The sequence below is a fragment of the Haliotis rufescens genome, unplaced genomic scaffold (assembly GCF_023055435.1).
Source record: "Haliotis rufescens isolate VD_foot unplaced genomic scaffold, xgHalRufe1.0.p SCAF_72, whole genome shotgun sequence".
NCBI classification, from domain to species: Eukaryota; Metazoa; Mollusca; class Gastropoda; order Lepetellida; family Haliotidae; genus Haliotis; species Haliotis rufescens.
Genome location: NW_025964364.1, coordinates 95,314 through 122,925, shown reverse-complemented (window position 1 = coordinate 122,925; position 27,612 = coordinate 95,314). Strand labels below are relative to the sequence as shown.

Genomic DNA, 27,612 nt, shown 5'->3' with positions numbered 1-27,612 from the left:
CCAGACAGTCAACAAACATTACACACTTCAACAGGATGTTTGTCAATTGTTTTCATGGAATCTGAAATGGTGTGAACTGTGTCAACAGTTGGTGTGCATGGGTCAGTAGCTGCAGGTTGGCTGTCACACCTGACTCATGTAATCTGGGAAGAATTGTTTAATGTTGTGAAAACACAGGCTGAGTTGTGAAAGTGAGTTCTGCATAAGGCATTGTGGAGCAGCATCCTCAACAATAGACAGCAGCATCACTGATTATCACAGGCTGCATTGCTGGGGGGGACCGGGGGAGTGACCGGGGGAGTGACCAGGCAGTTTGTGGGAGGACAGAAAGGTGTCATCACTTTTGCCAGTGTCACCTGCAGAGAGATTGATGGTGTGTTCTCTGATGCTGGATTACCAGTGCTGTGGTCCAGGTTCTGTGAAGATCCAGTATCCTTGTTAGCATCATGTGATGTATGGATGGAATGGTGTGTATTCATAATTTAGATGGAAACTGAACCAACTTGTTCAAAGGTTTGACATACTCTTGCTGTGAGGAATTTGTGTGAAGCGTGAGACCAGTGCAGTGTCAGCGTCAACATGTCCATCAACAGCCTCAACTACGGGCTGGTGCCGGACTACAAGGTAACACACCTATTTCCTGTCTGTATGCATTGTTGGGGTGTGTATTCATAATTAAGATGTAATAATTATTCGCTGTGCAGAGTTGCGAACCTTGGGCACGCCAGAAACCTATGACTGTGAGTTCGAATCCTGGTTTGCCCCGATTATGTTTCTAGGTTGTCAGCACCATACCTGTGCTCATGGGTTTCAACAAAGTGATAAACGTCTGAGACCTGCATCCATTTGGGCTTTCCTCCAGACACGCCGTGATATAACTAGAATACTGTTAAAATTGGCGTTAAACCCAACTCACTAAATCACTCACTCACTGTGTGCATTGTGGGTTTTAATTGAATCAAATCAATCAAAATGGTGACATTATTACTATGTGTCTCTCTGCCTTTGTGGGGAAGGAGGTGAAAGTTGTGTGTTGGTGCAAAACAATATTCTGACTCTGTAACGTAGGTCTGTACGCTGGCAGAGCAGTGGTTGGCTGTGTCCTCTGTTGTATAGTCCTCAGAAGGAGGCTGAATCTGTCTGATGTAACCTGGGCTTGTATGGTCCTCAGAAGGAGGCTGAATCTGTCTGATGTAACCCGGGCTTGTATAGTCCTCAGAAGGAGGCTGAATCTGTCTGATGTAACCCGGACTTGTATGGTCCTCAGTAGGAGGCTGAATCTGTCTGATGTCACCTGGGCTTGTATAGTCCTCAGAAGGAGGCTGAATCTGTCTGATGTGACTAGGGCTTGTATGGTCCTCAGAAGGAGGCTGAATCTGTCTGATGTCACCTGGGTTTGTATAGTCCTCAGAAGGAGGCTGAATCTGTCTGATGTAACTAGGGCTTGTATAGTCCTCAGAAGGAGGCTGAATCTGTCTGATGTAACTAGGGCTTGTATGGTCCTCAGTAGGAGGCTGAATCTGTCTGATGTAACTAGGGCTTGTATGGTCCTCAGTAGGAGGCTGAATCTGTCTGATGTAGCTAGGGCTTGTATGGTCCTCAGAAGGAGGCTGAATCTGTCTGATGTAACCCGGGCTTGTATAGTCCTCAGAAGGAGGCTAAATCTGTCTGATGTAACCTGGGCTTGTATGGTCCTCAGAAGGAGGCTGAATCTGTCTGATGTAACTAGGGCTTGTATGGTCCTCAGAAGGAGGCTGAATCTGTCTGATGTCACCTGGGCTTGTATAGTCCTCAGAAGGAGGCTGAATCTGTCTGATGTAACCTGGGCTTGTATAGTCCTCAGAAGGAGGCTGAATCTGTCTGATGTAACTAGGGCTTGTATGGTCCTCAGAAGGAGGCTGAATCTGTCTGATGTAACCCGGACTTGTATAGTCCTCAGAAGGAGGCTGAATCTGTCTGATGTAACCTGGGCTTGTATGGTCCTCAGAAGGAGGCTGAATCTGTCTGATGTAACTAGGGCTTGTATGGTCCTCAGAAGGAGGCTGAATCTGTCTGATGTAACCTGGGCTTGTATGGTCCTCAGAGTGAGTATTGTTTTACGCCGCTTTTAGCAATATTCCAGCAATATCACGGCGGGGGACACCAGAAATGGGCTTCATACATTGTACCCATGTCGGGAATCGAACCGGGTCTTCGGCGTGACGAGCGAATGCTTTAACCACTAGGCTACCCGACCGCCCACGTATGGTCCTCAGAAGGAGGCTGAATCTGTCTGATGTAACTAGGGCTTGTATGGTCCTCAGTAGGAGGCTGAATCTGTCTGATGTAACCTGGGCTTGTATGGTCCTCAGAAGGAGGCTGAATCTGTCTGATGTAACTAGGGCTTGTATAGTCCTCAGAAGGAGGCTGAATCTGTCTGATGTAACCTGGGCTTGTATGGTCCTCAGAAGGAGGCTGAATCTGTCTGATGTAACTAGGGCTTGTATGGTCCTCAGTAGGAGGCTGAATCTGTCTGATGTAGCTAGGGCTTGTATGGTCCTCAGAAGGAGGCTGAATCTGTCTGATGTAACTAGGGCTTGTATGGTCCTCAGTAGGAGGCTGAATCTGTCTGATGTAACTAGGGCTTGTATAGTCCTCAGAAGGAGGCTGAATCTGTCTGATGTAACCTGGGCTTGTATGGTCCTCAGTAGGAGGCTGAATCTGTCTGATGTAACAAGGGCTTGTATAGTCCTCAGAAGGAGGCTGAATCTGTCTGATGTAACCTGGGCTTGTATGGTCCTCAGAAGGAGGCTGAATCTGTCTGATGTAATTAGGGCTTGTATGGTCCTCAGAAGGAGGCTGAATCTGTCTGATGTAACCAGGGCTTGTTTGGTCCTCAGAAGGAGGCTGAATCTGTCTGATGTTACTAGGGCTTGTATGGTCCTCAGAAGGAGGCTGAATCTGTCTGATGTAACCAGGGCTTGTATAGTCCTCAGAAGGAGGCTGAATCTGTCTGATGTAACCAGGGCTTGTTTTGGCCACAGGAGAAGTTGGTGATGATAAAGGTGATTACCGAGATGTGATTAATGACTGTCCTGTATGGCTGGCGTCCTACTGTCCCTGCAACCATTGTCCTCTGACAGATAGATGGCCAGGATGTTTCTCGGTCAAAACTGAACAGTAGATCTGTGTGTTTCTTCCCCTGCTTGTGAGTGCCCCATGTGGGCAGGGAGAGTTTGTTAATTACGTGTGAGGTGTGACATCACGCTTGCTCTCGGACTGAAGCAGGCAGAATGGAGATATTTTCGTCCTATAGCCATCTTGGTGGAGGTTAAGACATGTACTATTGTTCTCCTAATGAGATGAACATAGCTGAATGTTTTGTCTATGAGAATAGTCCTGTTTAGAAGCTGTTTCTCCAAATACCTGCTGTGGAATGTGGGAGAGTTGCGTGAAGACATGACCTGTTGCTGTGTGGAAATTAACCCAGTTGCAGAGGGAAGTTCACAACTGTGTGTGTGTTGTTAGAGAAGTACCAGGTTTGATTCTGGTGCCATGGATACCAAGGAACTGGATGTGTATGCCCAACGGCAGTTCCCAGAGCTCCAGGTAGGCACAACTCCCCCCATGCATGGATGACCACAACTCCCCCCATGCATGGATGACCACAATTCCCCCCATGCATGGATGACCACAACTCCCCCCATTCATGGATGACCACAACTCCCCCCCCATTCATGGATGACCACAACTCCCCCCCCCATTCATGGATGACCACAACTCCCCCCCCCCCCCCCCCCCCCCCATTCATGGATGACCACAACTCCCCCCATTCATGGATGACCACAACTCCCCCCCCATTCATGGATGACCACAACTCCCCCCCCATTCATGGATGACCACAACTCCCCCCATTCATGGATGACCACAACTCCCCCCATTCATGGATGACCACAACTCCCCCTATTCATGGATGTCTTATTCTTGTTTATGTCCACTCTGAGGACCCACATCACTATGTCTTCTTCTTATAAGGTGGGCCCAGGCTAGCATCAGATCATGTAGGATTACAAGGTGCTGTGTGTAGGCTCAGACTAGCATCAGATCATGTAGGATTACAAGGTGCTGTGTGTAGGGTTACAAGGTGCTGTGTGTAGGCCCAGACTAGCATCAGATCATGTAGGGTTACAAGGTGCTGTGTGTAGGGTTACAAGGTGCTGTGTGTCAGTTACAAGGTGCTGTGTGTAGGGTTACAAGGTGCTGTGTGTAGGATTACAAGGTGCTGTGTGTGGGGTTTACAAGATGCTGTGTGTAGGGTTACAAGGTGCTGTGTGTAGGGTTACAAGGTGCTGTGTGTAGGGTTACAAGGTGCTGTGTGTAGGATTACAAGGTGCTGTGTGTGGCATTACAAGGTGCTGTGTGTAGGGTTACAAGGTGCTGTGTGTAGGGTTACAAGGTGCTGTGTGTAGGGTTACAAGACATTGTGTGTGTGTTAACCTCTGCTCTGTGGTCTGTGAGCAATCCATGTGGATCCTGCAGTTGGAAAGCTGAATAACCCCATTCCAAATGTCCCCGTCGGGCCGAAATCTGTTTTTCTTTCCGTATCAGTTATCTTTGTTACTATGCATTGGTCAATGAGGCCCAACACGACAAACTGATAAATGTTCCTGTCTCGTGTATTGTTTACGGTGCACCAACAGCTCGCATAAATGAGAGGTTGTTAGCCCAGGTTAACCCACATTCCAGCATGTGAAGTATAGTCAGGCACAGGTGACAGGCTTTGTTTTGTATGCTTCTCCAGGTGTGGGCATAAGAGTGTGAACGGAGCAGACGGCTTGAATTTCTAGAACTGTATGTATGGGAAACTGGTCGCCATGCTGTATTGAAGAAGTAGTAGCATTTGTTCTTCAAACTATGACTCGGCCCCACAGTCTGTCCTTGAGCTGTCCCAGACACACCCATCTTCCCCAGACACACCCATCTTTCCCAGACACACCCATCTTCCCCAGACACACCCATCTTTCCAGACACACCCATCTTCACCAGACACACTCAGACACACCCATCTTCACAGACACACCCATCTTCACAGAGACACCCATCTTCCCCAGACACACCCATCTTCACAGACACACCCATCTTCACAGACACACCCATCTTCCCCAGACACACCCATCTTCACAGACACACCCATCTTCACAGACACACCCATCTTCCCCAGACACACCCATCTTCCCAGACGCACCCATCTTCACAGAGACACCCATCTTCCCCAGACACACCCGTCTTCCCCAGACACAACCATTTTCACAGACACACCCATCTTCACAGACACACCCATCTTCCAAGACACACCCATCTTCACAGACACACCGATCTTCACAGACCCACCCATCTTCACAGACACACCCATCTTCACAGACGCACCCATCTTCACAGACACACCCATCTTCCAAGACACACCCATCTTCACAGACACACCCATCTTCACAGACACACCCATCTTCACAGACACACCCATCTTCACAGACACACCCATCTTCCCCAGACACACCCATCTTCACAGGCACATCCATCTTCACAGACACACCCATCTTCCCCAGACACACCCATCTTCCCCAGAAACACACTCAGACACACCCATCTTCCCCAGACACACCCATCTTCCCCAGACCCACCCATCTTCACAGAGACACACCCATCTTCCCCAGACACACCCATCTTCACAGACACACCCATCTTCCCCAGACACACCCATCTTCCCCAGACACACACCATCTTCCCCAGACACAACCAGACACACCCATCTTCCCCAGACACACACCATCTTCCCCAGACACACACCATCTTCCCCAGACACAACCAGACACACCCATCTTCCCCAGACACTCACCATCTTCCCCAGACACACACCATCTTCCCCAGACACACCCAGACACACCTGGACCGCCTCCGTGGTCTTGTGGTAGAGCGTCCGCCCGGAGAGCGGAAGGTCCAGGGTTCGATCCCAGGCCGCGTCATACAAAAAGACGTTAAAAGATTGTACTTGTTGTTACCCTGTCTGGCGCTCGGCATTAAGGGGCTAAAACAAGGACTGGTCGGCTCGGAGTCAGTATACTGTGTCTGAGTGGGGTATTCATGTTAAACTGCGGCATGATATCTCAGTGAGCTAGCACTATAAATCGGCATCAGTCCGGACTAGTACAAGCAGCCACACACACACATACACGTGCATGCACGTCGCTATATAAGTGCAATAATCTTGGACGCGACGTTAAACCCAATTTCACCTCACCTCACCAGACACACCCATCTTCCCCAGACACACAATAGCGATACGATGACATGCATCAACCAAGTCAGCGAGCCTGACCACCCAATCCCTTTAGTAGCCTTTTACAGCAAGCATGGGTGGCTGAAGATCTATTCTACCACGAACAGATATAACAGATAACAGATATTTTCCAAATCTTTTCATGTTTTTAATCAAGGTGTTCTCACATGATTTGATGCACTTAGTGAAGTAAGATCCATTTTGTTACAATATTGATCTTGATTATTGATCAGATTGTCTTGACTGGGCGACACCATTATATTTGACGCAAATGCAAGTGATATGAGAGGTGGAATCTGATTGTCAATAGCTGGGACTTAGAAGGGACATAACTTCTAATAGCCACTGGTGGCGCTATGATAAAGCCCAGAAATTCCAGCCTAGTTCAGCAAGGGTGGAAACTGGGCTTTCACAGTCAGTTATATCCCTTGCCTCGGGAAGATAAGACACACCACAACGTCTGCTCACTTGGTCTAGTGTCATCACATCTAAAAAAGAAATTCCTTTTGACATTTGTCTGGAGATTGAAAGAATTGACAATGTCAGACTAGCAATCTTCTGGTTGTGATCATAAGTTTTATTTTTTGTTTACATTTGCAAGGTTGTCTTGTATCTCAGTTTATCGTCAGAAATAGCTTTTTCATTTTTATTCTTCACAACAGAAAGGCCAGGTGTCCTTGTTTGATAAGGAACAACCTTATCTCCAGATCTGTGTATCCTGTTCTGGTGAGTCTAGAGGCTCCCGAGGCAGACAGTTCCAATGCTTCCTGCTGAATGAGGACAAGTACTGGTAACTTGGACATGTGAAGACAAAGATGTACATAAAACCATATGCCACATTATCAAGCTCCTCCACCCCTCCTTCACCCCCACCATGTCCCAGAGGGTGGCTCTGTCCCTGGGTCACTGTCCCTGGAGGGGGTACCAGTGGGGATGTGTCTCCCCCCCCCCCCCCCCCCCGTCACTAGGGTACAGGGGTTGCATGCTGGTCTATATTTCGGAACAAATGAGTGTACTGGGCCTGCTAGGTCACCCGTGAAGGGTCAGTTAAAGTCACACTGAACACTAATCTCCAGGTCAGCCTTCTGGTCAGTGATGACTGTAGTGGCAAAAGGCTGTTACAACATGGCCAAGGCTTGTGTTGTGGAGGTCAGGTGTCAGAATGACCATGGCTGACCTGCAGGCTTCAGGGAGATGACTTTAGTCTGTGAGTGAGTTCATATAACAGTATACATGAGAGTTCAGTGACCTGTGTCTGGGGAATGCTATACCTGGTGATGGTATTCGGCCTTTGTGGAACATTAGCGGCTAACATTATTTCATGTGCATCATTCTTTCTTTCAACTGGTCTACGAGCCGACACATTAAGATAATCACCCGTAATTATGTTACTCTTTCTGTCATTGTTGTTGCTTTGAGGGTTTAAGATCTCGCCTTCTTCCATAGCAGTTTTGTTACTCTGGAATCTTATTTTATTAGAAAGTTCTTCCTGTGGTGTTTCGATCTTCGGCCAGGTGGGGAGATGCTCACCCTGAAACCAGTCAGTGTTGATCTGTTCCTTATTGTCTGTTGAAGCAACAATGCTAGATCATACAGCAGTATTGTAGAAACGGGTTAACGAGCAGACAATACCTGTCTACAAGGTGCAAACTTTGCAGGTGTCAGGCTTCATTGTGTTTCTACAGTTAATCTTATTTTGATTATTCCTCAATGCTCAGTCTGGTAGTGGAGTGGTCAAGCGTCACATGCTTAGTGGACAGGTTAACGAGGTGGACAGGTAGATACACACAGGGAAGAAACTCTGGTGTTTGTAGGTATGTTAAGGACACACGTGAGTACTGCTATGGGGTGACTTGCACAGCTTGACAAGACAGTTGTTGGTGTCAGTGTTGTGATAGTGATCTGTGGTGATGGGACAAGCACAGATGGTCGCATATAAGTGAGACAGTGTCAGGACTAGCATGGACTTACCTACTTACTTAAGTAAGTAACTAGCATGGAACACTGACTAGTCAACACCAGGATAGTAACACAGTGCTTGGAACACTGACCAGTCAACACCAGGATAGTAACACAGTGCTTGGAACACTGACAAGTCAACACCAGGATAGTAACACAGTGCTTGGAACACTGACAAGTCAACACCAGGATAGTAACACAGTGCTTGCTGTAGTTACAAGGAGGGGGAGCATGATGCCCCCTGTGTGCCCCAACAGCTGCATGGAGGTGTCCCCGGGGGCCGTCACTGCCGAGGTCTCCCAGATGAGACACCAGATCAATAACGACCTGCAGGTAAATTATCAGTGAAATCTGATTACTGAACATTTGCTGACTGAGGCCGCCCCTGCCCTACAGATGGTGGTGACCTTGTAGGTGTGTCACTCTGTACCAGACCTCACTGTGAGACTGGTGTCATTGTTACATAGTACTACATTGTTGGTGACATAGTACTACATTGTTGGTGACATAGTACTACATTGTTGGTGACATAGTACTACATTGTTGGTGACATAGTACTACATTGTTATTGACATGATACTACATTGACCTGACATACTACTTCATTGTTATTGACAATACTACAATGGTGCTGACATAATATTTTGTGGACAAATGTGCCAAAGCTTGTTTTGCTAGATTATTTTTCTCGATAAATGCAAAGCGTAACCTACAACTCCTGACTTCTCTAAGTGACGTTATGTCGTACAAGATGTAAGTCAATCCCCATGAGTGGGCTGACCTTTGCAGTTCCAGGAAGAACTTTATCTTGCTTTCTGGCCAGTATAATTTTAGTTAGTTGCATGATTTGGCTGTGATTATTTAATCATATTTAATAAACAGAAAGTACCTCACTTTGGTGACAGGGAGTAACCATGGAAACTACATATCGATAGTCCAATCAGAGAACGTTTTACAAAATCAACTTACAGGTTCCGCAAATTCCACCTGTCAAATTTGTGTTCAAAACATTAAGCAAAGTTATTAATAATGTTCAATCACCTCGCCCATGTACTGTTATATATTGAGTGCAAATTTCTTCCTTTTTTTAGCTGGAATGACTAAACGCACTGACTGAGATGCAGTGAGATTTAGCTGCCGCTGAGTTATCGTGATGTGCAGTGTTACTTGATACTGTGTCGTCTGTATGTAAGAGCTATTGTTAGAGCAAAAAATATATGTCCTTTTGTTCATTTGCCAGGGATGAAATTTTAAATCTGTTTATCTGATTGACACACTGTACAGTCATCGTGACACAGCACTGACCAGCAAGTGAATTGCTGACAGAGTAGGATGGGTATCAGTGGTTGGCGTGATGGATTGATAGTGTCGGCACCTTGTAACAACATTTGTTCAAGTACTTGCACATCCGTCTTGAACTATAACATTGCAAGTACAGTATTTGTTCGTGTCATCCAACTTTGATAGACCTTATGGATTTATGGTTGGTAATTTTTCGAATGTAGATCTACTCCTTCATATTTATTAATCCCCTGGTTTGAAAAACAGGGATCAGCTCGTCCTTCCGTCTGCCGCTCGTTTCCGTTTCTGGAGCAGAACATCAAAACCGTTAAATATTTCTTGTTGAAACTTGCTATGCATATCAGTCTAGTGGGGAACTTTTGATGATTTTTATTTTTTATTATTTTTTTTGGATGTTTTCATGACAACTTGTACTTTACTGAATGACTCCTGATGACTCCTGATGGCTGTGAAGTAAGCCTTCTGGAGCTCACTGTTGGAAGTCAAGCCATGCCATCTTCAGTCACTCAGATGATATTCGGTGTGATTGGCAGTGAGAGATGACTGACTGACAGGTTGTTGGCAGGCTGCCAGCTGGGCTCCCAGCGCTGTGGTTTATTTGACATCTTACAAGGTTGCCGGAAGTCAGTCCTGTCGCTGAGAAATGAAAATAGTTTTTGACATTTGAAATACAAACAATACTCAGTGTCACTTGTCTTCGTTTGTCCAACTCTTCGTATTAAGTTGCAAGTTTAAACACATGGACTTGTGGTGACACTTGATGCTGTCCTTTATTATCGTCTTTGTTACGCTATTTCCGTTTTTCTTCACTATTTCTGTTTCAAAATTATTTTCAAAATATTTGTGATTAAGTATGCTCTAAAGTATTAAAATCTGCAAAGTTGCTATGTTTACTTGTGAAGCCAGTGATTAGTATCAGCAAGACCCCATCCAGCTGATGGCATGCAGTCAACCCACTTCACAACCCGCTTCCCACCCCACTTCACAACCCGCTCCCCATCCCACTTCACTCCCGCTCCCCATCCAACTTCACATCCCGCTCCCCATCCCACTTCACAACCCGCTCCCCACCCCACTTCACAACCCGCTCCCCACCCACTTCACAACCCGCTCCCCACCCCACTTCACACCCCGCTCCCCACCCCACTTCACATCCCGCTCCCCACCCCACTTCACAACCCGCTCCCCACCAACTTCACAACCCGCTCCCCACCCCACTTCACAACCCGCTCCCCACCCCATTTCACAACCCGCTCCCCACCCCACTTCACATTGCGCTCCCCACCCCACTTCACAACCCGCTCCCCACCCCATTTCACAACCCGCTCCCCACCCCACTTCACATCGCGCTCCCCACCCCATTTCACATCCCGCTCCCCACCCCACTTCACTCCCGCTCCCCACCCCACTTCACAACCCGCTCCCCACCCACTTCACAACCCGCTCCCCACCCCACTTCACAACCCGCTCCCCACCCACTTCACAACCCGCTCCCCACCCCACTTCACAACCCGCTCCCCACCCCACTTCACAACCCGCTCCCCACCCACTTCACAACCCGCTCCCCACCCACTTCACAACCCGCTCCCCACCCCACTTCACAACCCGCTCCCCTTCCCACTTCACAACCCGCTCCCCACCCCACTTCACATCCCGCTCCCCACCACACTTCACAACCCGCTCCCCACCCACTTCACAACCCGCTCCCCACCCCACTTCACAACCCGCTCCCCACCCACTTCACAACCCGCTCCCCACCCCACTTCACAACCCGCTCCCCACCCACTTCACAACCCGCTCCCCACCCCACTTCACAACCCGCTCCCCACCCCACTTCACATCCCGCTCCCCACCCCACTTCACACCCCGCTCCCCACCCCACTTCACTCCCCGCTCCCCACCCCACTTCACATCCCGCTCCCCACCCCACTTCACATCCCGCTCCCCACCCCACTTCACATCCCGCTCCCCACCCCACTTCACAACCCGCTCCCCACCCCACTTCACATCCCGCTCCCCACCCCACTTCACACCCCGCTCCCCACCCCACTTCACTCCCCGCTCCCCACCCCACTTCACATCCCGCTCCCCACCCCACTTCACATCCCGCTCCCCACCCCACTTCACATCCCGCTCCCCACCCCACTTCACAACCCGCTCCCCACCCACTTCACAACCCGCTCCCCACCCAACTTCACATCCCGCTCCCCACCCCACTTCACATCCCGCTCCCCACCCCACTTCACAACCCGCTCCCCACCCACTTCACAACCCGCTCCCCACCCAACTTCACATCCCGCTCCCCACCCCACTTCACATCCCGCTCCCCACACCCACTTCACAACCCGCTCCCCATCCCACTGCACAACCAGCTCCCCACACCCACTTCACAACCCGCTCCCCATCCCACTGCACAACCCGCTCCCCACCCCACTTCACATCCCGCTCCCCACCCCACTTCACATCCCGCTCCCCACACCCACTTCACAACCCGCTCCCCATCCCACTGCACAACCAGCTCCCCACACCCACTTCACAACCCGCTCCCCATCCCACTGCACAACCCGCTCCCCACCCCACTTCACATCCCGCTCCCCACCCCACTTCACATCCCGCTCCCCATCCCACTTCACTCCCGCTCCCCACACCCACTTCACACCCGCTCCCCACCCCACTTCACATCCCGCTCCCCATCCCACTTCACTCCCGCTCCCCACACCCACTTCACACCCGCTCCCCATCCCACTTCACTCCCGCTCCCCACACCCACTTCACACCCGCTCCCCACCCCACTTCACATTCGCTCCCCACCCCACTTCACTCCCGCTCCCCACCCCACTTCACATCCCGCTCCCCACCCCACTTCACATCCTGCTCCCCACCCCACTTCACTCCCGCTCCCCACCCCACTTCACATCCCGCTCCCCACCCCACTTCACATCCCGCTCCCCACCCCACTTCACATCCCGCTCCCCACCCCACTTCACATCCCGCTCCCCACCCCACTTCACATCCCGCTCCCCACCCAACTTCACATCCCGCTCCCCACCCCACTTCACACCCCGCTCCCCACCCCACTTCACTCCCCGCTCCCCACCCCACTTCACATCCCGCTCCCCACCCCACTTCACAACCCGCTTCCCACCCCACTTCACACAACAAGTGTAGGCTACATGTGGGTGGGGGTCTGTCTCCCAGACTTAAAGAATAAACTAAAATAGGAGTCTCTCCAAGAAGTCCAGAATGATTTGGCATGTCTAGATTGCCTCAGCTCTGACGTTAAGGATTGTTCTGGTCTCCATTTCCCATATAAATATTTTTAAGATAACTTTACTCCTGGGACTCAATGTCAGTCACGGGGTTTTGGTGTAGAGGGGAACATGTCGGGGTTTGGGTGTAAGGGGAACATGTCGGGGTTTTGGTGTAAGGGGAACATGTCGGGGTTTTGGTGTAAGGGGAACATGTCGGGTCTCCATGACGGTGCTGGCCACGGAGACTCAGCAGGTTGGCAGGGGGCACAGCAGACTTCAGGCTGACCCTGAGTGAGTATGGTTTTACACCGCTTTTAGCAATATTCCAGCAATATCATGGTGGGGGACACCAGAACTGGGCTTCACAAATTGTACCCATGTCGGGAATCGAACTCAGGTCTTCGTCGTGATGATCGATTGCTTTAACCACTAGGCTTCCATGATGAATGTTGCCAAGTGTTAAAATGTTTTGCCATGTTCTTTGGGTGTTTGTCAGCAGTGGTAGTGCAGACAAAGACAAATCAAATCAGCTTTAACAAGGACCCCTTTATTTTTAACATGTTTGAACACTGAATTGAAATTGACTTTGCAGAAAACTACCTTCAAATCTAAATTTAGGGCTGATGACACTGCCTACAGCGGCCTGGGGGTAGGAGGGAGGGGTGAAGGGGGCGGTCTGTTGGGCGGACAATTAAGTATAGAGGCCACTTCTCCCCTGCTATATCAGATCCTTTCACCTGCCCAGCGGGGTCGACATAGATACGTTCAGTGAACCGCGTCATTAGGTGGGTTTTATTGCTTCACAGATGTACGCATGTGTGAGGATGGAATGAGTGGGATGGGCTGGGATTGTGTACGGAGTGGTGTGGTGTGGTGTGGTGTGGTGTGGTGTGGTGTGGTGTGGTGTGGTGTGGTGTGGTGTGGTGTGGTGTGGTGTGTGTATGATATGGACGGCATGATATGGACGGTGTGGTGTGGTGTGTATGATATGGACGGCATGATATGGACGGTGTGGTGTGGTGTGGACGGTGTGGTGTACAGTCCAGTCTGACTTGACCTGCATGAGGTTTGTCAGATGCCCTGTTGTCAGATGCCCTGTTGTCAGATGTCCTTTACATGGTTTCTGTGGTGTGGTGAAGCAGGTTATAATTATAACCACCATGTCAAACAAAATTCTTTATAGTATTAACTTGAATAGAAACTTGTAACCATGGGATATTACGTGGCTTCATTTGCTGCCAGGCATATATACCTGTTATAACATCTATACTCGTTCTACCATATACCGGTATATCCCCCATATTGCCCTAAGAGGTGATTAGGGCAAGAGGTGGCCAAGCTCTCTGACTTGTTTGATGCATGTCATTGTATCCCAATTGCGAGGATCAATCCTCAGGATCTCAATCACTGGATTGATATGACTTCCGTCATATAGCTGGAATATTGCTGAGTGCGGAGTTAAACAAAAAACATGAAGAACAAAAATTATAACATAAATACCCATTATACCATATATCTATTTTAGTGGTAGTCTCTGGAGACATTAACATTGTACATTGTAAACATGACTTGGTAAGTAGCATAGCAGACAGGGTTGTAAAGGCGCTACTGACAAAGTCGGCACTACTCCATTAATTAACAGACAGTTGCCTGGGATAATCCCCACCTGACGCTAATCACCCTGTTATCCCAACATGATTCAATAACCACACACAAGTCGTCTGTGTTGAACTAGAAGACCCCAGGTCTCTCCATGTTCTACTTGCCAGGGTTTCCCTGCACATGTTATATGGGGTATTAATGCACAAATTTTAAATGTTGGTTTGTAAAACTTTACCATCCCTGATTTTATAGTTTGGTGTGGATGGCTGTCTGCTAGGGTCACATGACCAGTGGGAGCAGCCGTGTAGAGCTGTTGCAGGAGTGTAGATGCTTGTCTGCTGGGGTCACATGACGGGAGTGTTATCGCCTGAATGGGGACATGATCAGGGGGCCAACCTTGACATTGGGCTTTTGTGTGACCTCACATGACCTCAACAGGTAAACATCCCCGATTTGTTTAATAGTCTCTCACTACAAGCCTGGAGCATGCTTGCAAGTAGGATGTCATTTATCTAGAGCTTTACACACCATTCAGATCTGCCACTGGGTAAGTACATTCTATATATTCCGGTTATGAGGAGAAAAAGTTAAGATAAAGCCTACAAAAGAACGGGTGTATAGGATGAATCGTCCTACAGTTGCTCGGGGGATTGGCTTGGGAAGGACAGTCAAGCATGGGATACCGGCTGTCAGTTTACAGACAGACGCGTGTGCCACATTCCTTGCTTTGGGATCAATGGGCAGTCAACAAAACCTGTCCACATGTCGTCTGAAGCTGACAAGTTGTAGAGTTTGACTGGCAGTGCTCCCCGGCCAGGTGTGTGGAACAACATGGTGACAACACAAGTGGAAGTGGGTTAGTGTATCTGTGTTGTGGGAATGTGTGTGGGTGTGCCTCGATTACGACACTCGGGCCGCAGGGGTGTCTCAGTACATGCTGTCATCTCATATCTCACACACGTGTCAGTCATCAGTCTTATGCAAGTTAGACAACCTTGTATACATATGAGTCCTGGACATAACACTAAACATTGGATCTTACCTGTAGAATGTTGGTAAGTTACTTGTGTAGTTTGTAGATGATATACTACTTATGTGTAAATCAAGTCACTGTTGGCTCAACACGCTCTGTTATCTGTTACCGACTAAGTGCCGGCACTCTGTCTGACTAGACAAGAGTGCCGTCACTCTGACTATACAAGAGTGTCATCATTCTGTCTGATTATACAAGAGTGTCTTCATTCTGTCTGACTGTACGAGAGTGTTGTCATTCTCTCTGACTATGCAAGAGAGTTGTCACTCTGACTATACAAGAGTGTCGTCACTTTTCAAGAGGGTCATCACTTTTCAAGAGTGTCATCACTCTGTCTGACTATACAAGAGAGTCGTCACTCTGACTATACATGAGTGTCATCATTTTGTCGAATTATACACAAGTGTCGTCACTCTGTCTGACTATACACAAGTGTGGTCACTCTGTCTGACTATACACAAGTGTGGTCACTCTGTCTGACTACACAAGTGTGGTCACTCTGTCTGACTATACACAAGTGTGGTCACTCTGTCTGACTATACACAAGTGTGGTCACTCTGTCTGACTACACAAGTGTGGTCACTCTGTCTGACTATACACAAGTGTCGTCACTCTGTCTAATCTCTGCAATTTTACCATGGCTGCTACATCCTGAGCTACATCTGAGTATTTGTGTTTGTCTTGTAACTTGATGAGTGTCTGACTGTACGAGAGTGCTGTCACTCTCTCTGATTATACAAGAGGGTCTTCATTCTCTCTGATTATACAAGAGTGTCTGACAATACACAAGTGCCGTCATTCTGTCTGACAATACACAAGTGCCGTCATTCTGTCAGACTGTACAAGAGTGTCGTCATTCTGTCTGATTATGCAAGAGGGTCGTCACTCTGACTATACAAGAGAGCTGTCATTTTGTCTCAAAATACTAGAGTGCCATCACTCTGTCTGACTTTACAAGAGTGCCGTCATTCTGTCTAAATATACAAGAGTGCCGTCACTCTGTCTGACAATACACAAGTGCCGTCATTCTGTCTGATTAATACAAGAGTGTCTTCATTCTGTCTGACTATACACAAGTGATGTCACACTGTCTGACTATACACAAGTGTCGTCACACTGTCTGACCATACACAAGTGTCGTCACACTGTCTGACTATACACAAGTGTCGTCACACTGTCTGACTATACACAAGTGTTGTCACTGTCTGACTATACACAAGTGTCGTCACACTGCCTGACTATACACAAGTGTCGTCACTCTGTCTGACTATACACAAGTGTTGTCACCCTGTCTGACTATACACAAGTGTCGTCACTCTGTCTGACTATTTAGGGGCGATCGGGTAGCCTAGTCGTTAAAGCGTTCGCTCGTCACGCCGAAGACCCGGGTTGATTCCTGACATGGGTACAATGTGTGAAGCCCATTTCTGGTGACCCCAGCGGTGATATTACTGGAATATTGCTAAAAGCGACGTAAAACCAAACTCACTCACTCACTGTCTGACTATACACAAGTGTCGTCACTCTGCAAGTTTACCATGGCTGCTACATCCTGAGCTACATCTGAGTATTTGTGTTTGTCTTGTAACTTGATGAGTCATTGCTGTTGAGGTTTGTACCTGGGTGTCCAGGTTGACAATGGGTACCTGTGTTGCAGCTGATAACAGGTGTACTCCAGGTAGGTCAAGGTTGGCCAACGGCGTTTGATTGGATTTGGCACTTCCTCATTGTTGAGGACAACAGTTAGAGGGGGGGCGGGGGGGGGGGGTTGGTGTAGATCTTCTTGTCTAATGGAAGTACCTGTTAAGGTATCTTCTTGTCTAATGTAAGTATGTGTTCAGGTAGATCTTCTTGTCTAATGGAAGTACCTGTTAAGGTAGATCAACTGGGGTACGTGTGTACAGTGTACGAGAATGTGTGTGTACATTCAGGAATGTCTGTAGAGTGTACGAGAATGTGTGTGTAGAATGAATGAGAATGTGTGTGTAGAATGTATGCGAATGTGTGTGTACAATCAGGAACGTGTGTATAGTGTACGAGAATGTGTGTGTAGAATGTATGAGAATGTGTGTGTACAATCAGGAACGTGTGTATAGTGTACAAGGACGTGTTACAGGAACATACCGCATGATGAGATCCACATCCTTCCTGTTCGTCTCCCTGGATGCACATTGCTGTCACTGAGCACATAAAAACATGGATGCAATTGTGCAGAAAATTTGGTGGTTTAGATTTCCTGAGTATCTGAGTACCTGATTTAGTGTGTCAGCCAAGCACAACCTGTGAGCTGGCGGTGGAGCAGAACACTGCTATTTCCCCAGACTAGCCGGGCAGCAAGATGGGTTGATCAGCTGGCAGGCGTACCTACAATCCTTAGGGCGACCGCCACATGATGCGCTGGTTGTACATAGATTGTTGTCACCTGTCTCGCATACAACGATTATGTTGGGCTTGCCTCCTTCAAGAAATTATGTTTTTTTTGTCAGCCTATGCGATTAACAAGTCACTGATCTTGAATGCATGTGTGTGTTGGCCGTGTGTGCTGGCCGTGTGTGCCAGACTGAGGAGGACAGTGATTGTTGTGGGCCTTTGTCAACACCTGGAGGTAGACACACCACACAGTCACCATCAACAATCTCCTTCATGTTCATGATACTTCATGTATCTCTGCTTGTAATAAAGTGGTCTGACTGTTGGTGGTTTGATGGGCCACCGTGATGGTACGGAGCCATCACAAGCTGTACCTGGATTATGTGTACAGGTGTTTTTGATGTGTAGCAGTGATCAGGCAGTTTATATTGTAGATCTATTGTGCTGCAGTTTCCTGGCAATATTTGTCCATTGCTTGCCAGGATCAAGTTTGAATCTCAGATTCTCCCTGATAGTGATACGTCGAGGGTTGTTACCAACATGCATCACTTAGGGCTTCCTTCCACTTGACAACATACATGGGTAACGTGTTGTCAGCTCAGAATCCATTAGTTACATGGCCAGCTTCATGATGCCCCCAAAACACCTGTCTTCCTGAAGTAGCCAGGGTATATCTGAAATATGCAGCTTCACGCCAGGGTATATCTGAAATATACAGCATCATGTCAGGGTATATCTGAAATATACAGCATCATGTCAGGGTATATCTGAAATATACAGCATCATGTCAGGGTATATCTGAAATATACAGCATCATGTCAGGGTATATCTGAAATATACAGCATCATGTCAGGGTATATCTGAAATATACAGCATCATGTCAGGGTATATCTGAAATATACAGCATCATGTCAGGGTATATCTGAAATATACAGCATACAGCTGAGTGTGTAATACTGGCTGAGTGTGTAATACTGGCTGAGTGTGTAATACTGGCTGAGTGTGTAATACTGGCTGAGAGTGTAATACTGGCTGAGTGTGTAATACTGGCTGAATGTGTAATACTGGCTGAGTGTGTAATACTGGCTGAGTGTGTAATACTGGCAGACTGTGTAATACTGGCTGAGTGTGTATTACTGGCTGAGTGTGTAATACTGGCTGAGTGTGTAATACTGGCTGAGAGTGTAATACTGGCTGAGTGTGTAATACTGGCTGAGTGTGTAATACTGGCTGAGAGTGTAATACTGGCTGAGTATGTAATACTGGCTGAGTGTGTAATACTGGCTGAGTGTGTAATATTGGCTGAGTGTGTAATACTGGCAGACTGTGTAATACTGGCTGAGTGTGTATTACTGGCTGAGTGTGTAATACTGGCTGAATGTGTAATAATGGCTGAGTGTGTAATACTGGCTGAGTGTGTAATACTTGCTGAATGTGTAATACTGGCTGAGTGTGTAATACTGGTTGAGTGTGTAATACTGGCTGAGTGTGTAATACTGGCTGAGTGTGTATTACTGGCTGAGTGTGTAATACTGGCTGAGTGTGTAATACTGGCTGAGTGTGTAATACTGGCTGATTGTGTAATACTGGCTGAGTGTGTAATACTGGCTGAGTGTGTAATACTGGCTGAGTGTGTAATACTGGCAGACTGTGTAATACTGGCTGAGTGTGTTATACTGGCTGAGTATGTAATACTGGCTGAGTGTGTAATACTGGCTGAGTGTGTATTACTGGCTGAGTGTGTAATACTGGCTGAATGTGTAATACTGGCTGAGTGTGTAATACTGGCTGAGTGTGTAATACTTGCTGAATGTGTAATACTGGCTGAGTGTGTAATACTGGCAGACTGTGTAATACTGGCTGAGTGTATTACTGGCTGAGTGTGTAATACTGGCTGAGTGTGTAATACTGGCTGAGTGTGTAATACTGGCTGAGTGTGTAATACTGGCTGAGTGTGTAATACTGGCAGACTGTGTAATACTGGCTGAGTGTGTTATACTGGCTGAGTATGTAATACTGGCTGAGTGTGTAATACTGGCTGAGTGTGTAATACATGCTGAGTGTGTAATACTCGCTGAGTGTGTAATACTCGCTGAGTGTGTAATACTCGCTGAGTGTGTAATACTGGCTGAGAGTGTATTACTGGCTGAGTGTGTAATACTGGCTGAGTGTGTAATACTGGCTGAGAGTGTAATACTGGCTGAGTGTGTAATACTGGCTGAGTGTGTAATACTGGCTGAGAGTGTAATACTGGCTGAGTATGTAATACTGGCTGAGTGTGTAATACTGGCTGAGTGTGTAATATTGGCTGAGTGTGTAATACTGGCAGACTGTGTAATACTGGCTGAGTGTGTATTACTGGCTGAGTGTGTAATACTGGCTGAATGTGTAATAATGGCTGAGTGTGTAATACTGGCTGAGTGTGTAATACTTGCTGAATGTGTAATACTGGCTGAGTGTGTAATACTGGTTGAGTGTGTAATACTGGCAGACTGTGTAATACTGGCTGAGTGTGTATTACTGGCTGAGTGTGTAATACTGGCTGAGTGTGTAATACTGGCTGAGTGTGTAATACTGGCTGATTGTGTAATACTGGCTGAGTGTGTAATACTGGCTGAGTGTGTAATACTGGCTGAGTGTGTAATACTGGCAGACTGTGTAATACTGGCTGAGTGTGTTATACTGGCTGAGTATGTAATACTGGCTGAGTGTGTAATACTGGCTGAGTGTGTATTACTGGCTGAGTGTGTAATACTGGCTGAATGTGTAATACTGGCTGAGTGTGTAATACTGGCTGAGTGTGTAATACTTGCTGAATGTGTAATACTGGCTGAGTGTGTAATACTGGCAGACTGTGTAATACTGGCTGAGTGTATTACTGGCTGAGTGTGTAATACTGGCTGAGTGTGTAATACTGGCTGAGTGTGTAATACTGGCTGAGTGTGTAATACTGGCTGAGTGTGTAATACTGGCTGAGTGTGTAATACTGGCAGACTGTGTAATACTGGCTGAGTGTGTTATACTGGCTGAGTATGTAATACTGGCTGAGTGTGTAATACTGGCTGAGTGTGTAATACATGCTGAGTGTGTAATACTCGCTGAGTGTGTAATACTCGCTGAGTGTGTAATACTCGCTGAGTGTGTAATACTGGCTGAGAGTGTAATACTGGCTGAGTGTGTAATACTGGCTGAATGTGTAATACTTGCTGAGTGTATAATACTGGCTGAGTGTGTAATACTGGCAGACTGTGTAATACTGGCTGAGTGTGTATTACTGGCTGAGTGTGTAATACTCGCTGAGTGTGTAATACTGGCTGAGAGTGTAATACTGGCTGAATGTGTAATACTGGCTGAGTGTGTAATACTGGCTGAGTGTGTAATACTTGCTGAATGTGTAATACTGGCTGAGTGTGTAATACTGGCTGAGTGTGTAATACTGGCAGACTGTGTAATACTGGCTGAGTGTGTATTACTGGCTGAGTGTGTAATACTGGCTGAGTGTGTAATACTGGCTGAGAGTGTAATACTGGCTGAGTGTGTAATACTGGCTGAGTGTGTAATACTGGCAGACTGTGTAATACTGGCTGAGTGTGTATTACTGGCTGAGTGTGTAATACTGGCTGAGTGTGTAATACTGGCTGAGAGTGTAATACTGGCTGAATGTGTAATACTGGCTGAGTGTGTAATACTGGCTGATTGTGTAATACTTGCTGAATGTGTAATACTGGCTGAGTGTGTAATACTGGCTGAGTGTGTAATACTGGCAGACTGTGTAATACTGGCTGAGTGTGTATTACTGGCTGAGTGTGTAATACTGGCTGAGTGTGTAATACTGGCTGAGTGTGTAATACTGGCTGATTGTGTAATACTGGCTGAGTGTGTAATACTGGCTGAATGTGTAATACTGGCTGAGTGTGTAATACTGGCTGAGTGTGTAATACTGGCTGAGTGTGTAATACTGGCTGAGTGTGTAATACTGGCAGACTGTGTAATACTGGCTGAGTGTGTAATACTGGCTGAGTATGTAATACTGGCTGAGTGTGTAATACTGGCTGAGTGTGTAATACATGCTGAGTGTGTAATACTCGCTGAGTGTGTAATACTCGCTGAGTGTGTAATACTCGCTGAGTGTATAATACTTGCTGAATGTGTAATACTTGCTGAGTGTATAATACATGCTGAGTGTATAATACTGGCTGAGTGTATAATACTGGCTGAGTGTGTAATACATGCTGAGTGTATAATACGTGCTGAGTGTATAATACTGGCTGAGTGTATAATACTCGCTGAGTGTATAATACATGCTAAGTGTATAATACATGCTGAGTGTGTAATACATGCTGAGTGAGGTATTTGATGTTCCTCACACTGGGCTATTTATTCTTACTTCTTTGAATCAGAAATATGAATCAAATATTGATCAGCTTAAGTCCAGTGGTCAAGATCCAGTCACTCAATACCCTGGTTGTATTCATAGCCTTGTTGCATTCACAGCCTGGTTGTATTCCTAGCCTTGTTGTATTCATAGCCTTGTTGCATTCACAGCCTGGTTGTATTCATAGCCTGGTTGCATTCACAGCCTGTTTGTATTCATAGCCTGGTTGCATTCATAGCCTGGTTGTATTCATAGCCTTGTTGCATTCACAGCCTGGTTGTATTCATAGCCTTGTTGCATTCATACCCTGGTTGTATTCATAGCCTTGTTGTATTCCTAGCCTTGTTGCATTCACAGCCTGGTTGTATTCATAGCCTTGTTGCATTCACAGCCTGGTTGTATTCACAGCCTGGTTGCATTCACAGCCTGTTTGTATTCATAGCCTGGTTGCATTCATAGCCTGGTTGTATTCACAGCCTGGTTGTATTCATAGCCTGGTTGTATTCATAGCCTGGTTGTATTCATAGCCTGGTTGTATTCATACCCTGGTTGTATTCACAGCCTGGTTGTATTCACAGCCTGGTTGTATTCATAGCCTGGTTGTATTCATAGCCTGGTTGCATTCACAGCCTGGTTGTATTCATAGCCTGGTTGCATTCATAGCCTGGTTGTATTCACAGCCTGGTTGTATTCATACCCTGGTTGTATTCATAGCCTGGTTGTATTCATAGCCTGGTTGTATTCATACCCTGGTTGTATTCACAGCCTGGTTGTATTCACAGCCTGGTTGTATTCATAGCCTGGTTGTATTCATAGCCTGGTTGTTTTCATAGCCTGGTTGTATTCATAGCCTGGTTGTATTCAGAGCCTGGTTGTATTCAGAGCCTGGTTGTATTCATAGCCTGGTTGTATTCATAGCCTGGTTGTATTCACAGCCTGGTTGTATTCACAGCCTGGTTGTATTCATAGCCTGGTTGTATTCATAGCCTGGTTGTTTTCATAGCCTGGTTGTATTCATAGCCTGGTTGTATTCAGAGCCTGGTTGTATTCAGAGCCTGGTTGTATTCATAGCCTGGTTGTATTCATAGCCTGGTTGTATTCACAGCCTGGTTGTATTCACAGCCTGGTTGTATTCATAGCCTGGTTGTCTTCATAGCCTGGTTGTTTTCATAGCCTGGTTGTATTCATAGCCTGGTTGTATTCAGAGCCTGGTTGTATTCAGAGCCTGGTTGTATTCAGAGCAAGGTTTTCATGCGTTCACTAACAGGATATATGGCTATAATAGCATAAGCATCAATCCACACAATTGGGATAGAATGACATGCATTAACCGAGTCAGCAAGCCTGACCGCCTGTTAGTCACTTCTACGACAAGCATAGTCGCTTTTTACTGCAAGCATGGATACTTATTGTTAGTATTCTCCATAAAGAAATAAAATCATAAAAAATCAACATGGAATTTGATGTTAGAATTTGGAACATTGGAATTTTTCAGGACAATACTACACAAGAAGCTGCAGTATTAAACTGTTTACTTTAATTTCAGATGCTGAGTAATATTGCCAATGACCTTGACCTGTTGCTGACCGATCTGTGTCACCTCTACCCGTTACCGTCGACATCAGCCAATCAGAAGTCATGTTTCAGCCTGTCCACCATGGCCCCTGAGGATCCCGACCCCAGCATATCCCCCTATGATTGTCCTCGGGAGCACACAAGAAGCTGTGTCAGGTAACCATGCCAACAGTGTCAGAACCTGCGAACATCTGGGTTAGAATAGGTCTTCAGCAACCCATGCTTGCCGTAAAAGGCGACTATGCTTGTCATGAGAGGCGACTAACGGGTTGGGTGGTCAAGCCCACTGACTTGGTTGATGCATGTCATCATATCCCAATTGCTCTGACAATTGATGTTAATCACTGGTCTCTCTGGTCCGGACTCGATTAATTACAGACCGCTGTCATACAGCTGGAATATTGCTTAGTGCTGTGTTAAACAACAAACAAATGACTGTCAGATTGTTTGTGGTAAGCACCTGGCTTGCTTGGTGTGTAAAATAAATGTAAGGTTTTGCGTTTAGCCTTGAAAAGTGTCATCATTGCATTCAAGAGATCTTGAAGGGTCTTGGAATGTGCTTGCTCGAGGTTTGTATGAACTACATGACAGTCAGGGGCCACACCACATCAGGTCTGGTGTCTGCAGACACCAGGGGCCACACCACATCTGGTCTGGTGTCTGCAGACATCGGGGGCCACACCACATCTGGTCTGGTGTCTGCAGACATCGGGGGCCACACCACATCTGGTCTGGTGTCTGCAGACATCGGGGGCCACACCACATCAGGTCTGGTGTTTGTAGACATCGGGGGCCACACCACATCTGGTCTGGTGTTTGCAGACATGGGGGCCACACCACATCTGGTCTGGTGTTTGCAGACATCGGGGGCCACACCACACCTGGTCTGTTGTCTGCAGACATCGGGGGCCACACCACATCTGGTCTGTTGTCTGCAGACATCGGGGGCCACACCACATCTGGTCTGGTGTTTGCAGACATTGGGGGCCACACCACATCTGTTCTAGTGTCTGCAGACATCGGGGGCCACACCACATCTGGCTTGGTGTCTGCAGACATTGGGGGCCACACCACATCTGGTCTGGTGTCTGCAGACATCAGGGCCCACACCACATCTGGTCTGGTGTTTGCAGACATTGGGGGCCACACCACATCTGTTCTAGTGTCTGCAGACATCGGGGCCACACCACATCTGGCTTGGTGTCTGCAGACATTGGGGGCCACACCACATCTGGTCTGGTGTTTGCAGACATCGGGGGCCACACCACATCTGGTCTGGTGTCTGCAGACATCGGGGGCCACACCACATCAGGTCTGGTGTCTGCAGACATCGGGGGCCACACCACATCAGGTCAGGTGTCTGCTGACACCAGGGGCCACACCACATCAGGTCTGGTGTCTGCAGACATCGGGGGCCTGTTGCATGTTGTGGGAAGCAGGGGAGGGTGGTCACAGTCCGGTGTCTGCAGACATAGGGGGCCCTTTGCATGTTGTGGGAGGCAGGGGAGGGTGGTCACAGTCTGGTGGTTGATTGTGTGACAGTCCTCCCCAGAAGGTGTGAAACATTACTCAACAAATCAGCCACTGGTTGGCCTGCTCCTGACTCGTTTAATTCTACAATTGGCATACAGAAGTGAAGGTTGATTGTGTCCACTTCAGGTGTTTTTGTCCCACCTCTGTATGTGTCTGTGCAGATGAGATTATGAGAGCTAATTCTCCTGTAGGTTTCACCACTGTGATGTCAGGTACTGAACTCTGTATGGTAATTCTGGTTGATATTTGAGAGCAGTCTGAATTGTTCCAAGTTGTATGAAATTTTAATGAGCTGTGTTGAGACAGATCCTGCAGACGCCATGGTGCCCGGGCTCAGCGGCAGCAGGCTGTTTGTCTGTAACCATGGTAACCTGAACTGTCACCATGTCGTGTGTCGGTAAGATTCTGGAAGTGTTTGATTGTGTCTGCAGTGGCAGCAAGCTGAGTCTTCAGAGCGAACAGACGTCGACGGCAGACAGCGGCCATGACATCACCACGCCCGGCAGCCTGTCTCCGGAGATGCCCCTGTACCACGTGGAACAAGTGGTTAAGGTCAGTGTCGGGAGTAAAGATTATTGCTGCAGATACAGCTGGAGTGACAATACATTGAGTCTGTTCTGCAAGTAGCAAGTATCCCAGTCATGTTCAGTCTTAGAGTCACTTGGTTCCATGCACAGGTGACACATCATCAGTGGAATCAGGAATCAGTCGAGCTTCAAGTCGAGACACGTGTCCATCATCCTGGTCCATCATCAAGCATTTAGAGCACACGGGAAAACAGCACACCACAGTTGTAACAAACTCAGAGGGACCACCACTTTCAGTTCCTTATAACCGCAGTTGGTTATAAGTTTTGATACAGCATATATATATATACAGCAAATGGTAGGGACCATTAAACACTTTGTTATAGCCGTCATTTTGGTATAAGTGTGTTTGTTATAAGCATAGTTTACTGTGTATATTTTGTCAACTTTCTTTTATTTCCAGAAGCATGGGATGAGGAGTGCATCCAACTCGCCCTTGTCCGACAATGTCGCAGATCTCGATCAGCGGCCAATCAGCCTGTTTGAGAGACTCTCCAAGACGCATGCAATATGGCTGCTCCCAGACATTGGGCGATCAGGCGCCGTCCACCTCCTCAAGGACAGAGTGACCGGGGTAAGTTGTTGGTTCAAGGGGTGGCTGGACAGAGAGACACTGTCATGAGGCCATGGGCTAGGTTGGTTCAAGGGGTGGCTGGACAGAGAGACACTGTCATGAGGCCATGGGCTAGGTTGGTTCAACGGCTATTGTCAGGTCACGGGTTAGGTTGGTTCAAGGGGTGGCTGGACAGAGAGACACTGTCATGAGGTCATGGGCTAGGTTGGTTCAAGGGGTGGCTGGACAGAGAGACACTATCATGAGGCCATGGGCTAGGTTGGTTCAATGGCTATTGTCAGGTCATGGGCTAGGTTGGTTCAAGGGGTGGCTGGACAGAGAGACACTGTCATGAGGTCATGGGCTAGGTTGGTTCAAGGGGTGGCTGGACAGAGAGACACTGTCATGAGGTCATGGGCTAGGTTGGTTCAAGGGGTGGCTGGACAGAGAGACACTATCATGAGGCCATGGGCTAGGTTGGTTCAACGGCTATTGTCAGGTCACGGGTTAGGTTGGTTCAAGGGGTGGCTGGACAGAGAGACACTGTCATGAGGTCATGGGCTAGGTTGGTTCAAGGGGTGGCTGGACAGAGAGACACTATCATGAGGCCATGGGCTAGGTTGGTTCAATGGCTATTGTCAGGTCACGGGTTAGGTTGGTTCAAGGGGTGGCTGGACAGAGAGACACTGTCATGAGGTCATGGGCTAGGTTGGTTCAAGGGGTGGCTGGACAGAGAGACACTATCATGAGGCCATGGGCTAGGTTGGTTCAATGGCTATTGTCAGGTCATGGGCTAGGTTGGTTCAAGGGGTGGCTGGACAGAGAGACACTGTCATGAGGTCATGGGCTAGGTTGGTTCAAGGGGTGGCTGGACAGAGAGACACTGTCATGAGGTCATGGGCTAGGTTGGTTCAAGGGGTGGCTGGACAGAGAGACACTGTCATGAGGCCATGGGCTAGGTTGGTTCAAGGGGTGGCTGGACAGAGAGACACTGTCATGAGGCCATGGGCTAGGTTGGTTCAAGGGGTGGCTGGACAGAGAGACACTGTCATGAGGCCATGGGCTAGGTTGGTTCAAGGGGTGGCTGGACAGAGAGACACTGTCATGAGTTGGGCTAGGTTGGTTCAAGGGGTGGCTGGACAGAGAGACACTGTCATGA

At 47.7% G+C, this 27,612-nt stretch overlaps 1 protein-coding gene across 8 annotated transcripts in view; it reads left to right on the top strand.

Moving 5' to 3' along the window:
- The window catches only part of LOC124126474, a 90,812-nt gene that overhangs the window by 45,530 nt on the left and 17,670 nt on the right, over positions 1-27,612 (top strand). For 3 of the 8 annotated variants that reach the window (XM_046489913.2, XM_046489914.2, XM_046489915.2), the window contains 3 exons: positions 23,752-23,936; positions 25,745-25,865; positions 26,304-26,474. In XM_046489913.2, the coding sequence (XP_046345869.2) occupies positions 23,752-23,936; positions 25,745-25,865; positions 26,304-26,474 (477 nt within the window). Of the gene's footprint in view, positions 1-3,519; positions 3,589-8,491; positions 8,606-14,846; positions 14,975-15,066; positions 15,284-15,331; positions 15,483-23,751; positions 23,937-25,744; positions 25,866-26,303; positions 26,475-27,612 lie in introns of those variants that run through there. The other 5 variants (XM_048388530.1, XM_048388529.1, XM_046489917.2 and 2 more) reach the window with 5 other exon arrangements.